General features: G+C 49.3%; 1 protein-coding gene across 1 annotated transcript in view; it reads left to right on the plus strand.

Annotated features, from left to right (window-relative positions):
* The window catches only part of LOC106821043 (transcription factor AP-4-like), an 18,271-nt gene extending 7,386 nt beyond the window's left edge, over positions 1-10,885 (plus strand). Inside the window, exon 2 of the mRNA XM_014825679.1 lies at positions 9,361-10,885. Within this exon, the coding sequence (XP_014681165.1) occupies positions 9,361-9,726 (366 nt within the window). The 3' untranslated portion in view covers positions 9,727-10,885. The remainder of the gene's footprint in view (positions 1-9,360) is intronic.
* The last annotated feature ends 1,434 nt before the right edge of the window (positions 10,886-12,319 follow it).

The following is a 12,319-nucleotide window of genomic DNA, read 5'->3' on the forward strand; positions in this document are numbered from 1 at the left end:
TCTGTCTGGGCTGTTCCACACGCAGATAGTGGTTTTTCCCACACAAAAGCGCATCTGGCATTCACCGCCCACGCACGCACGCTCACGCACGCACGCACACCGCCACACACACACACCGTCTCGTTACCATATCGTGTATTACTCAAGCGATACGTGTCTGACGTACACCTACACACACACGACGCACGCCGACGGCACGCACGCCGCACACGCCGTACGCTTCCGCTGGTCTCGGCACGTTGTTACTGCTGCCTACTGTGGATACAGGTGTCTGAACATACACACGTTACGTACGTACGCCGCACGCAGCACGCACTGCGCACACGCCGTACGCTTAGCGCTGTCTCGATTCGGCTCATGTACTGCTGTTACTCGTGACTACATGTCTTGACGTACACACGTACGCACGCACGGCACGCACGCGACCGCGCAACACAGCGTACGCTTGTGCCCGCTGTTCGAGCCGTACGTGTACCTGACATGCCTACTGCCGTGGATACATGTCTGACGCCTTCGACCCCGACACCGTACGTCGCCACACGCGCACGCGCACGCCACTCATGTACTGGCTCGCGGCTGCAGCGAAAGCCTTAGCTCTCTCCGACTCTCTTACCTAGAACACAGCGAGCATTAAGAATATATGTCTAATATTATATATTATACACACACACACACACACACATATATAATAGATAGTGACTAGTATATCCGATGGCAGCAGAAAAACGTCAGCAGCAGTCTAGCTCTCCCTCCTCCATCTTCCCGCCGCATGCTCGCTCTCGCGCCGCGCTCTGGACTTCGCGGCGACGCCGGCCGCCTCCGTGGGAGGCAAAAAGTTTCGTGTAATTGACCCTTCTCAGGCGGCCGGGCGTTTCTGACACGCGCATGTAGACATGTTATTGTTTTCGCCTTGTCAGCTTTCTGCGTGCGGTTGAAGCAGCGTTTGCCGCGCTTTCCTGTTCGCAGTGTAAGTTGCTGGCTGGCCTGCCTACTAACGACTTACGTGTGCGCGTTGTGGCGTGCGTGGGTGTGCGTGCGTGCTGTGGTGCGGTGCGCTTGCTCATGGCACGCCGGTCATCGGAATGGATTGTACCTCATCCTGTACGGTTTGCCCCCACCGCCGCCCGCCCTCCTCTCTCTCTCTCTACTCTTCTTGCTCTCGTTCTACTCGACTCTCCTCGCTCTCTCTCTCTCTCTCTCCTCTCTCCTCTCTCTGCATCCAGCGCCTGCCCCGCGCGCCTCTGATTCGCACGTCACCGGCTTGCACGCCGGCAGGCCGAGAGGTTAAAATACAAGTGTTTAAACTACAACTGTTAGGGGAGTGAGGCGGGGGGGGGCGCGCTTAACGCTCCGCCTGACCCGCGCTCTTTAATCCACGATCGTCGGGGATTAGCGGCTAACGCTGCTGCTGCTGCCTGCTCTGTGCTGGCTGCGTCGCTGCTTCGGCCTGCTGCGCTGCGGTGCTCGCGTCGCTGCTTGCTGCTGCTTGCCTGTCGTGTCTTGGTGGTTGCCGCAGGGAGGGAGGCAGGAGGATAAGTATAGTAGCATGGGGAAGGAATGAAAGGGAGATGGAGGAGGAATGCAGTAGTAGCGTGGGAAGGAATGTGTAGGGAGGGAGGAGGGGAGGAACGGTCAGTAGAGCAATCGGGGGAGGCAAGGGAGTGGAGAGAGCGGAGGAATGCGGGAGTGTAGCGTGGGAAGGAATGGGAGTCGGAGGGGGCAAGGTTAGTGAGTAGCATTGGAAGGAATGGAGAGGGAAGCAGGGCAAGAAGGCCAGTGGGGGAGGCATGCAGAAAGGAAGGCGCGCCGAGTATGATAGTGTAGACGGAGAAGCGGAAGTTGTAGAATGCGCGGTAGGCATGAGCAGCAGCAGTAGCAGCAGCAGCAGCAGTAGCAGCCGCTGCACTACGTGTGACTAGGTGAGCAGCTGATGATGATGACGTCATCGCATCTAGCACTAACGCGGAACCTCGGCCTAACAGCGGCGACGGGGTCGCGGTGTGCGTGCGTGCGTGCGTGCGTGCGTGCGTGCGTGCGTGCGTGCGTGCGTGCGTGCGTGCGTGTGTGTGGATACTGTATCGCGCCGCTACGGAGCCGATAGCGGCGTAAACAAGCTTTATTTCGTGTTTTTCTGACAGGACTAGCACTGCGACGGTACCCCAGTATTCTATTTCTTTTTTTCGTTTAGACGTTTCAAACTTCTCGGATAGAAGAGTATCTCTGTTGGTGGTAGTAACAAGCAGAACCTGTTTATTAGGAGGTAGTTACGTACACCTTCACTGCTGCGCCTCGTGGACATTTGTATTGTCTTTACCCTTACCTTACCCCGTACCTTTACCCTTTACCATCTTCCTTCTTACCGTGGCGGTGCGATGTACATACATTACCCCCTCCTCTCTCTCTTCACGTGGCGGGAGAGGCTAGACACCGCGAGGGGTCGTCCCGTGTAGTGTGTGTGTGATTTGTGCGACAAGTGGAGTGGCTGCGCGCGGGGGTTGACTGTCGCGAGCGCTCATGGGGACTACTTTGAGAAATAATTTGCCCGGACTGCATTCCTCTGGTGACAGGCGGGGTGGGGGAGGGGGTGCGACCACCGTGACACAGGAATCCCACACATCCACAAGGTTCAGTGACAATCTCTCCCCCGCCGTCGCCGGCGTCGTCACATTTTTTTCTCGCCGCCGTCACGTGATTGTCCGACATCCGCAGTTCTAAGTTGTGCTTTTTTCTTCTGTTTTTACATTCATGCGTTTTTACATCCATTTTTATACAGGTGACTGTAACAGTATAAATCGGCTTGTATATAATAGATAGCTTACGCTGTGTGCGCCTTTGTGTGGGAAGAACACCCTTATTATTGCTTTCGTACATTGAACGTTAAAACGCCTCGGTTTTTGTAAATTCCTTGTAGATTATATAGAAATTCTGTGTACATATCAGTTGTGTTTGTTGCTCGCCGTATTTGGAAGTTGAAAGCTTTGTAAATGTTTATATTTGCCGAAACGCTGTATTCGCCGCTATATGAATGTTGGTAATATTTAAGTATGCTTTTGCTGGGCTCGTTTCTGTGTGTGGAGGCTTGTAGTGCGTATATTGTGTATGTCCGAAATCGTTATACGAGTTCATCCGGCAGCCTAGGTTGTAAAGTTGTCTGGTTTCGCTCAACCGCAGAGCGACAGAGAAAGAACGAGAGAGAGAGCCACTGCTTCGTTGTACCAGAAGTATTTATTAAGACGATGTATTGTACTTGCATCGATCCATCCATCGGAATTACATGTAATAATTTATTTAATTTAAGCAGGTGGGTGCGGTTTAGCGCCGTAAGGAGTGCGTCGTAGAGGCATGCTGCTGTTTCTAGCCCGGGCTGTCCGTGATATTCAGTTACGTGTGGTTATAGGGATTTGGGTTTTATTTCGTTAAAAACACAATTCAAAATTTGATTCCTGTTAAAGCAGAATGCGATAACGTTTCGATATCAACACTGGCAGTATAGCTCTCCTGTTCCTCTCCTATTCGTAGCCGGTTAATAGCTTACTCTACGTGAACACTGAAGCCCGTGTACTGAAGCCCGTGTACGGTAGCCCGTGTACGGTAGCGGTTTGTCGCGGTGGCGCGTGAGGGTCGCGAATGCACGCGGTGCAAACCGAGGAAAGAATCCCATCAATAGCTCCCTACCGCAGCCACCTGTACCCCCTCCCTCCCCGCGCGCTCACGACTAGAGGAGAACTTGTACCGTGTGCGTGGGTGGGTGGGTAAGGGGGTGGGTGGATGGCAGGCTGTTAAACCTTCCTTAGAGACCCACTAACAAGTGAACGTTCCGTGTCGGATATCAGGAGTTCTCCGTATAAATTGATGGCCTCTCTCACGCGTCATCGTCGCGCATATTCGTGGTCGCAACTTTTGGAGACGAACAACTTTTTCTATTACTGGTTGTCACCAACTGACTCGGGGCCGCTCGGTTTGTGTTCGTGACCCTCACGAGCTCTCAACGCGACGCTTGTGGGAATGATGATTCGATACGTGGCAACATGTATGATGTGTATAAAGGCCGTGTATAGCGATCGGAGAAAGTACCGCGTTATCGTTATTTGTAAAACGTTAACGGTATTTTAATGCGTGTAGCATCATCAGAGGAAGAGCGTAGTTCTGCTCCTAGGCTGACCCAGCCCTGCTCCAGACAACAGACACAACAGAGAGCGAGTGTCAACAGTAATCGCTACTGGTTGCCGTCCTATCAATGCAGCCGATCATAGAGCTAGTGTCAGCTAACGAGCGAGAGCTAACTTCGTGTACATATGGTCAGCTAACCTCGTGTTAGCTATGTGAGAAAGCTAACTTTGTGTACATTGGGGGTAGCTAACCTCACGGCTATCGAGATAAGGCTATGTTCGTGTACATTGGTTTAGCTAACCTCTGTGTTAGCAAGCAAGAGAAAGCGAACTTCGTGTACATTGGTTTAGCAAACCGCATGTTAGCTAGCAAACAGTCCATCGTAGATTATAAGCCGGACTTCATACGTGTAGCAGTTCGACTTGTAATGGGTTGTACGAAATGTATTTATGAGCATCAAATAAATTGTGACAATGAATAAGCGGATTTGTTTTGTCGATTCGTTCCACACCTGTCCTGGCACAGGTGTGTTAGTTAAGCGTTAATGAACGTGTCCCGCATATGAAGCAGTGATTATAAACCAGGAGCTAACCTTCGTGAATCACAGTAATTAGTGATCGAGAATGGCAGCTGTGCAGACGTAAACCTGCGATCAGGTGAGCGACACGACGGATGATGTAGTAAGAGCAGGAAACCACGACAGCGCAATTGTAGTCTCAGGGTAAATGCGGTTCCATAAAAGACCAACGATAATAATAGACACAGACAAGATACTGAGAGTTTACTCGTAAGCTTATAAGAAATAATTGCTTTGTGACAGACACACGTGATAACAATAGTTTATTGTTTAAGCCGGTGCCAGAAATCGGGTAGTACGTGTACGTGGTTGCGAGGACCATGGAAGGATGGCAGTCACAGAGACGGTGGAAGACAAGGAAATGATAACCCCATACCTACGTGCTAGACATCAATGCCGCATTGTTGTACAAATATATTACAATTACAATGTTGACCAACTGCATGCGGAAAACTGTTGATGTTGAATCATGCTATATATTATATATTATATATACTATTTATATATGTGTGTGCATCTGTGCGTGCGTGCGTGCGTGCGTGCGTGCGCGTGTGCGTGCGTGTGTGTGTGTGTGTGTATAAACGTCTTGTGTACTTAATGCGTTCTTAGCAATGTCACGATGGAACATTTTGAAGCGAGACACTTGTGTCGGTGCACATACCTCACGCCCTGGCTGGCCCGCGTGGCGCTGGCTGGGGTAGTGGTAGCAACATTCCCAGGTGCCACGCCGCCTCGTGTAGCAAGCGGAGCAGGCTGACGATTTATCAATGACAGCGATCCACCTGCAGACATACCACCACGCTGTGCGTAGCTCATCACGACATGTGCTAATAGACTCATCGTTAACTAAAACAAACTTGTTCATTTTAATCAGATGATGTATGCGATACTAGTACGTCATGGGACGTTGTATAGTAATAGCATTATAGTAATGGTAATGGTTATATAGTAATGTGTGCTGGCGGTGTTGCACTTGTGCAGCTCTCGCATGCATGCGACTTCTGCTGAGAATGAAGATTTAAATGCATTTCAATGGACTTGCGACATTATACTCGGACGCATTCTGTGGGAAATTGCCTTAGCTTATTCTATTGCCATTAGTTCTCATAACGCGCTCGCCAAACATCAAAGCAAAATTTCCAGAATTTTAACAATTTTTAAACCATTTTAATCGAAATTGTATCTATATGTCAGGTCATACTTTTCTGACAAAAATACAATGTTTTGAAACAGCAATATCCGTAGAATGGTGACATATGTACTTATTTATTTATTATTTATGTATTTATCAATTTAAAGACGGTAAATAGGTATAAGATATATCAACATAAGCTTCCAAGCTCCCCACCGCCAGACAGTTCGGTGTATAAGCTGTGTGGGTTAATATCCCGGGGCCTGTTGTCAGAAACAACATTACAACAACATTACTCAACAACAAAACAACAAACAACTTACATTAACCATTTCTCGTAAGCCAGACTTCTATATACTGCGTATGAGAAACTCGTAACTTTATAATGTTTCTGTCAACGGTCTACGAAAAAAGTTTAATGTTAAGACGAATTTTAAAACTAATTTTGTTTCTAACACCGGAGCCCCCGTGTATGTATGTGTGGCTCGCGATGTATAAGCTTGCCATGCAGTCAATTCTACGGCGTTTACCGCCGCGGCTTTTTTCTGGCTTCTACGCGATAGCAGCGAGAAATGCTCGGGTTGCCACGATCTCGCACTTTTGTTCGTCAAGTCGGCATGATATGAGAGCAAGTCGGTTTCCTGTTTATCCGTGAATCTAGGTTACCAGACGCCCTGTTTTTATAGACATTGCCGACGAACGAACGTACATACCGCTGTCTGTCTGTCCGTCTGTCTATCTGTCTGTCTCTGTGTTTGTGTGGCTATCTGTCTATCTGTCTGTCTGACTGTATGTCTGTCTCTCTGTTTGTGTGTCTATCTGTCTGTCTGTTTGTCTGTATGTCTGTCCGTCCATCCATCCGTCTGTCGGTCGATCCGTCCCTCCGCCCATCCATCCGTCTGTCGGTCGGTCCGTCGGTCGGTCGGTCGGTCGGTCGGTCGGTCGGTCCGTCGGTCGGTCGGTCGGTAGGTCGGTCCGTCCATCCCTCGGTCCGTCCATGCGTTCGTCTGTGGGTCGGTGGGTCGGTCGGTCTGTCCGTCCGTCATTCTGTATATAAAATAATCTTACGGCCATGGTCCCGCGTTAAACAGCAAGTCTGACCCTGTCTAATATTGGTTAACACGCGCACGCGGCTTCGCTCGGTCTACCGTTAGACTCGGGGGGAAGCAGACGCGGTTTTGCAAAGAGTTCTCTGGAATTCAGCCTTGCGTTGCTAGACACCTCGTGGTATCAGGTTATATGAAAACAAAAGCGTAAACATTTAAAACGATAACAACCCCACCAATACAAATATGGGCGTTTAGATGTCCGTTGTTTTACTTAACATTTTGCACGATGTATTTTAGTGAAGGGATGGATGGTGGGCTATTTTAGGTACGTGAGATCCGACCATTTTAATCATCTGGGAATCGGGAAAACCCTGATGAATCTTTCGTGATTCGGGAATTCGGATTCGGATTAGAAGTCAACTGGGACGCGGGAAAGCCGAAATTGCAATTTTACTTAACTGGAAACTGGGAATGGAACTCTGTCACCAGCTATATTATTGATAAAATGCGACACTGGAATAATGCAGTCATCATTCGCCAACTCCCCAGGGGTTATACACTTGAACGAAACTTGTGGTGGCGCTCAAACTTTTAACTCCACTTCGATCCTCCGCAGTCCGTACGGTACTCGGTCGGTAGTAGAGAGAGATGATACCCCGTCAGTAGTAGAGAGAGATGAGGGTGACCTGTAAATAATTACCGCATGCATCCACCTCCTACTGTCTACTGCCACTAATTTGCCAAACCAAATTTACTGCTGCTGTTATTGCATAGAAAGTATAATCCAGCAAAATTTACATTAAATAAAAGTATAAGTATCTTCGACATATTCGTATTATATTATAATTCGACAAATCCAGTCTTTTTCTAGGTCAAAGGCGTCGTCGATTGGTAGTTAAGAATAGCTCCATAGCGCCACCTATTGGCCCATATTTTATTGTTCGTCCGCAGGACTATAATCAAATAAACAAATAATCGCCGAAGAATATGTATTATCAAGAGTTTTAATAATGACAAATTGTCATTAATTTGTCAATGTAATGACAATTTGTCATTATTAACTCCCGGTATTATGTACATAGACAAAGCGATCCTGTAGTTAAGACGAGGCTAGAACTCTGGAATCGTATCACGGCACTATAATAGTAACACTAACGTCAACGATTATTTTTAACAACGGCGCAAGACAAAAGTTCGAAATAATGAACATGAATTTTACGATCAATTGTCGTTCTGACAAAAAAATGGCCGCCAGCCTACAAGTATGCGCTTTGTCAGAGCTTGCACAGAATACAAGCTTCTAAAACGCACCCGAATCAAAATCGATATACACAAAATATAAATTATGCAGAAATGACTGGTGGGTATGCTCTAAGTAAACAAGTTTATAGGGTAGTATCGACAAACGTCATTATTCTTAATAACCACCAGAGGCGTGCATCGCCATGTAATACAGCACTGTGTATTTTTTAAGCCAAAAATGCCTCAATTACAAAATTCAACCATTGGCAACCAAGAACAAAACACGCAAATTCTATACAAAAAATCGACCGACTAGCAGAATAATGAAGAGTGGAATGATCATATCTGTCAATTCATATTCATAAGGTTATTACAGTACGATGTAGATTGGCATACATTCAATAATTTACATTGTTCACGGTATTATTACCAGAATTATAGTTTTAACTATATTAATATTTTTACATTTATAGATAATATATATATATATATATATACCCGTGTAGCTCTTCGCTCCACCATTGGAGATAAGGTGCGAGTGAAAAGTGGAGAGAAAAGTGGTAATGTGGACATGAAGGTCATTACTGTGGCATATAGCAAGTGGGAGCATGGGCTAGACCACACAAAGTAGTAGAGTGGGAAAGGAAGGGAGTAGTAGTGTAGAGGAGGAACGGAGGTAGAATAGCCGTAGGAGAGGGTGGCAGTAGTAGTGTAGGGGAAGGAGGGTGTAGCGTAGGGGAGGGAGGAAGGGAGGGAAGGAGAGAGAGAGGAAGGAATTCCAGTTTACGGATTCAGCAGAAACCGTTCGAGTAGAATACGCGCGTATTATCGGTATCATAGTAAGGGTGAATTCTTTTGCAAAGAAATAAGAATGTAATCCGCCCTATTATTAATTCAAAAGATACAGGGAAAAAGCGTGGGTTCGAGTCTACTCGATTGTAATGACTAAAATAGACGGCTTACCCTTCCTGTAAGCTGATGCGTCACTCACCGTGGCTGTACTGCATCTTAGCCCTGGCTTAACGATGAGACACTGATATCACTTGTGAATCAGCTTACAGAAATCTTCGCCCGTTGTTCCGTGTTTCCTCGACCATTCCTTTCACCCCTAACTAGGGGTTCATTGCAACTATACCCCATCATGTTTTCACCGGCATATCCTTCTTTGAGAATGAAAAATAAGCTCAAATCGAGAACGAGTCCGAGATGTCTTTCCTCTTCGTTAATTTTTCTCGTGTTTTTCCCCGCAGGAGAAGTACATGGTTCCTCCCCCAGCCGGCACGCAGTACGTCTTCTCCCCCGGAGCGATCAAGACGGAGCAGGAGAGACCGACGCCGGCCACGCCTCCGCCGCCGCCGCAGCAGCAGCAGAACCCTCCGTCTCCCATCGCCTCACAGATGTCGCGGCAAAACCTCGAGACGATCGTGCAGGCGATACGCCACCTGGAGGGAGAAATCTTCAACGACGACCTCAGCGTGGACAAGGAGAACAGCATCGCGCGGAAGGAAGCTCGCAAGTCGCTCGTCTCCGAGAAGCATCCTGTCCTTAAGGACGAGCTGCATCGCCCGATCGCCGCAACGCAGTTCAACCGGCCGGGTGTCATTGTCCAGTCTTAGGACCACCTCATTGTTGTACAGCTCCCATCGTCATCATCGTCGTCGTCGCCGCCGGCCGCGGCGGCGTCATTGTCGTCGTCGCCATTGTTGTTGGCGTGGGCGGCAAAAGTTATCTATCATTCGATTGTGTTTATGCTTTGTAGTGTTGCGCTTTGTAAAACATGCCGGTTACGGGAGTTCTCCCGAGGGCGGTGGGATGCTCGGGGGGGGGAGTGGGAGGAGGATGCGAGAGGGAAGCAGGGGAGGGAAGAATTAGCCGACGACGTTGCCGCCCACAGGTTGCACGCCGGGGATACTAATTACTCTCAGGTGACTTACTCTCTGATTTTGTTGCAACGAGTTAAGTCGGTGTAATCGCTCGCTCACCTCCTCCCTACCCCTCCCCCTCCTTCCCCAGCTGATGGAGTTATTCCCACTTCTCTTAATCTGTACAGCTTTGATTGTATTGCTTAGTTATACTCAGTTTTATACGTGGTTTTCAGTACAAATGATGGCGTGTACATAGAGCGTGAATGTACGTGTAAGCGAATGGCTGCCTGCAGACAATTGATTCCTCTTATTTCGTTGCTGGCTACGCGCATGCGCGCGTGCACACAGGTTGAGCGTAACCTACACGCGTCGTACGCAGCAGCTGCTTGTGGGACGTTTTTTACGTGTTGCGTGTAATTACAAGATTTCCGTTGTGTTTTTGATTCGAGGCCCAGTTGTTATATATATATATATATTTGTGTGTTTGTGTGTGTGTGTGTGTGTGTGTATGAGCACAGTAAACCACCTTCTTTTGGCTGTTAGGATGTTATTGCACTGCGAACATCAGCAATAAGTGCAACAAGCAGTCATCGGAAGAAATGGCAGACGAGAGTGTCCGTCTCTCTCTCGTGCGCGCGGTATGGCGTTCACCGCTGTCTCAGCTTCTTGCAGTTTGTAGATACAATGTTGTAGTTATGTTTGACAATTCGCAGGTTAGAAGTCGTCGGACACATACGTGCGTAGGGGGGCGGGCGGGCATGGGCGATCACGTGATCGTGTGAAAAGAAACGACGAAACACCCTTTTGATGTTTCCCGCAACATCGTGTAGAGAAAACCCGCAACAGTAGCAGCAGCAGTAGCAGCAGCAGTAGCAGTAGCAGTAGCAGTAGCAGTAGCAGCAGCAGTAGCAGTAGCAGCAGCAGCAGCAGCAGCAGTAGTAGTAGTAGTAGTAGTAGCAGTAGCAGTAGCAGCAGCAGCAGCAGTAGTAGTAGTAGCAGTAGCAGCAGTAGGAGTAGTAGTAGCAGCAGCAGCAGCAGCAGCATTAGCATTAGTAGCGTGAGCGTGGTATTGCGTAGCTACAGGGATGGTCTACTGTTGCTATAGGTGCTGCCATCCGGTGATAACGCATGTCGCATTACGTCACTCGTACCTGCGAGGGGCAAGTAGAGGAAGGTGACCTTCTCGCTAAACAGGGAGAGACACCTTAGTGGAGACTGCAGACTTCCCCCCCTACTGCTGTGTGGATCACTAGCTGAGCACAATGTTTCTCTTATCATTAGGATCAGACACAGAGCGCGCGCACGTATGTAGGTAGCAATGGGCGCCTACCGTCAATGTCACGAGAAGATTTACTCGGTGGCAACGGCAGTTGTTTTCGTTCTTATGCTCTGCTCCTCGCTCTCTTTCCTCCCTGCCCCTCTCTCCTCGTCTCCCTCTCCCCTACTACTCTCTCTCCTCCTTCGCTTTACGCCTCTGCCCTAACGCTTTCGCTCTCTCACTCTCCCGTCCTCTTTCATCTCCTCCTTCTTTGCGCTCCATCCCCCCTCTCCCTCCCCGCTCTGCCCCTCTCCCCTCTCCCGCTCTCCCTCTCCCCCTCCCCTCTCCCCTCTCGCCCTCTCGGCCTCTCCTCCTCTTCCCTTATACCCCTCTCGCTACGCTTTCGCTCTTTCCTTTTCCCTCTGCTCCACTTTCCCCTCATCTTTCATCTCCAGGCCCTTCTTCCTTCCCTTGCTCCCCATCTCGCGCTTCCTCCTCCCACCTCTCCCTTCTCTCTCCGCGCTTCTGCCTTCTCCCTTCCTACCCCCACCTCCTGCCTCCACTCTTCCCTTGTCGCCGCTGGTACCTTCAGAAGCATCAGTTGGCTTATTATCTATTCCCGGTGTTTATTACCACGGGCAGGTGAGGGATGGTGGGAGGGGCAGACCCCTGGACATGAGAGCGTGAACAGATGAGGGGCGTGGGGCAGCAGCAGCAGCGCAGCAGGGGCAGTAGTAGTTAGGGCAGCAGTAGCAGCAGCAGCTGCAGTAGTAGGCAGCAGTAGCAGTGAGTAGCAGCAGCATGCAGGCAGCTGCAAGGTAGTAGGCAGTAGCAGCAGCAGGCAGCAGGAAGCAGCAGCAGGGCAGCAGCCAGGCATCGCAGCAATAGCAGGTCAGGCAGGCAAGTAGCAGCAGCAGGGCAGCTGCAGCAGTAGCAGGCAGGCAGCAGCGCAGCTGCAGTAGCAGAATGCCAAGGGCTGCTGTATGTAGGCAGGCAGCAGGCAGTAGCAAGCCGTGGGCACTACGTGTGAGCTAGGTGAGGGCAGCTGACTGATGATGCACGTCATTGCATCTAGCTCTAACGCGG

The sequence above is a fragment of the Priapulus caudatus genome, unplaced genomic scaffold (genome assembly GCF_000485595.1).
Source record: "Priapulus caudatus unplaced genomic scaffold, Priapulus_caudatus-5.0.1 Scaffold56, whole genome shotgun sequence".
NCBI classification, from domain to species: domain Eukaryota; kingdom Metazoa; phylum Priapulida; class Priapulimorpha; order Priapulimorphida; family Priapulidae; genus Priapulus; species Priapulus caudatus.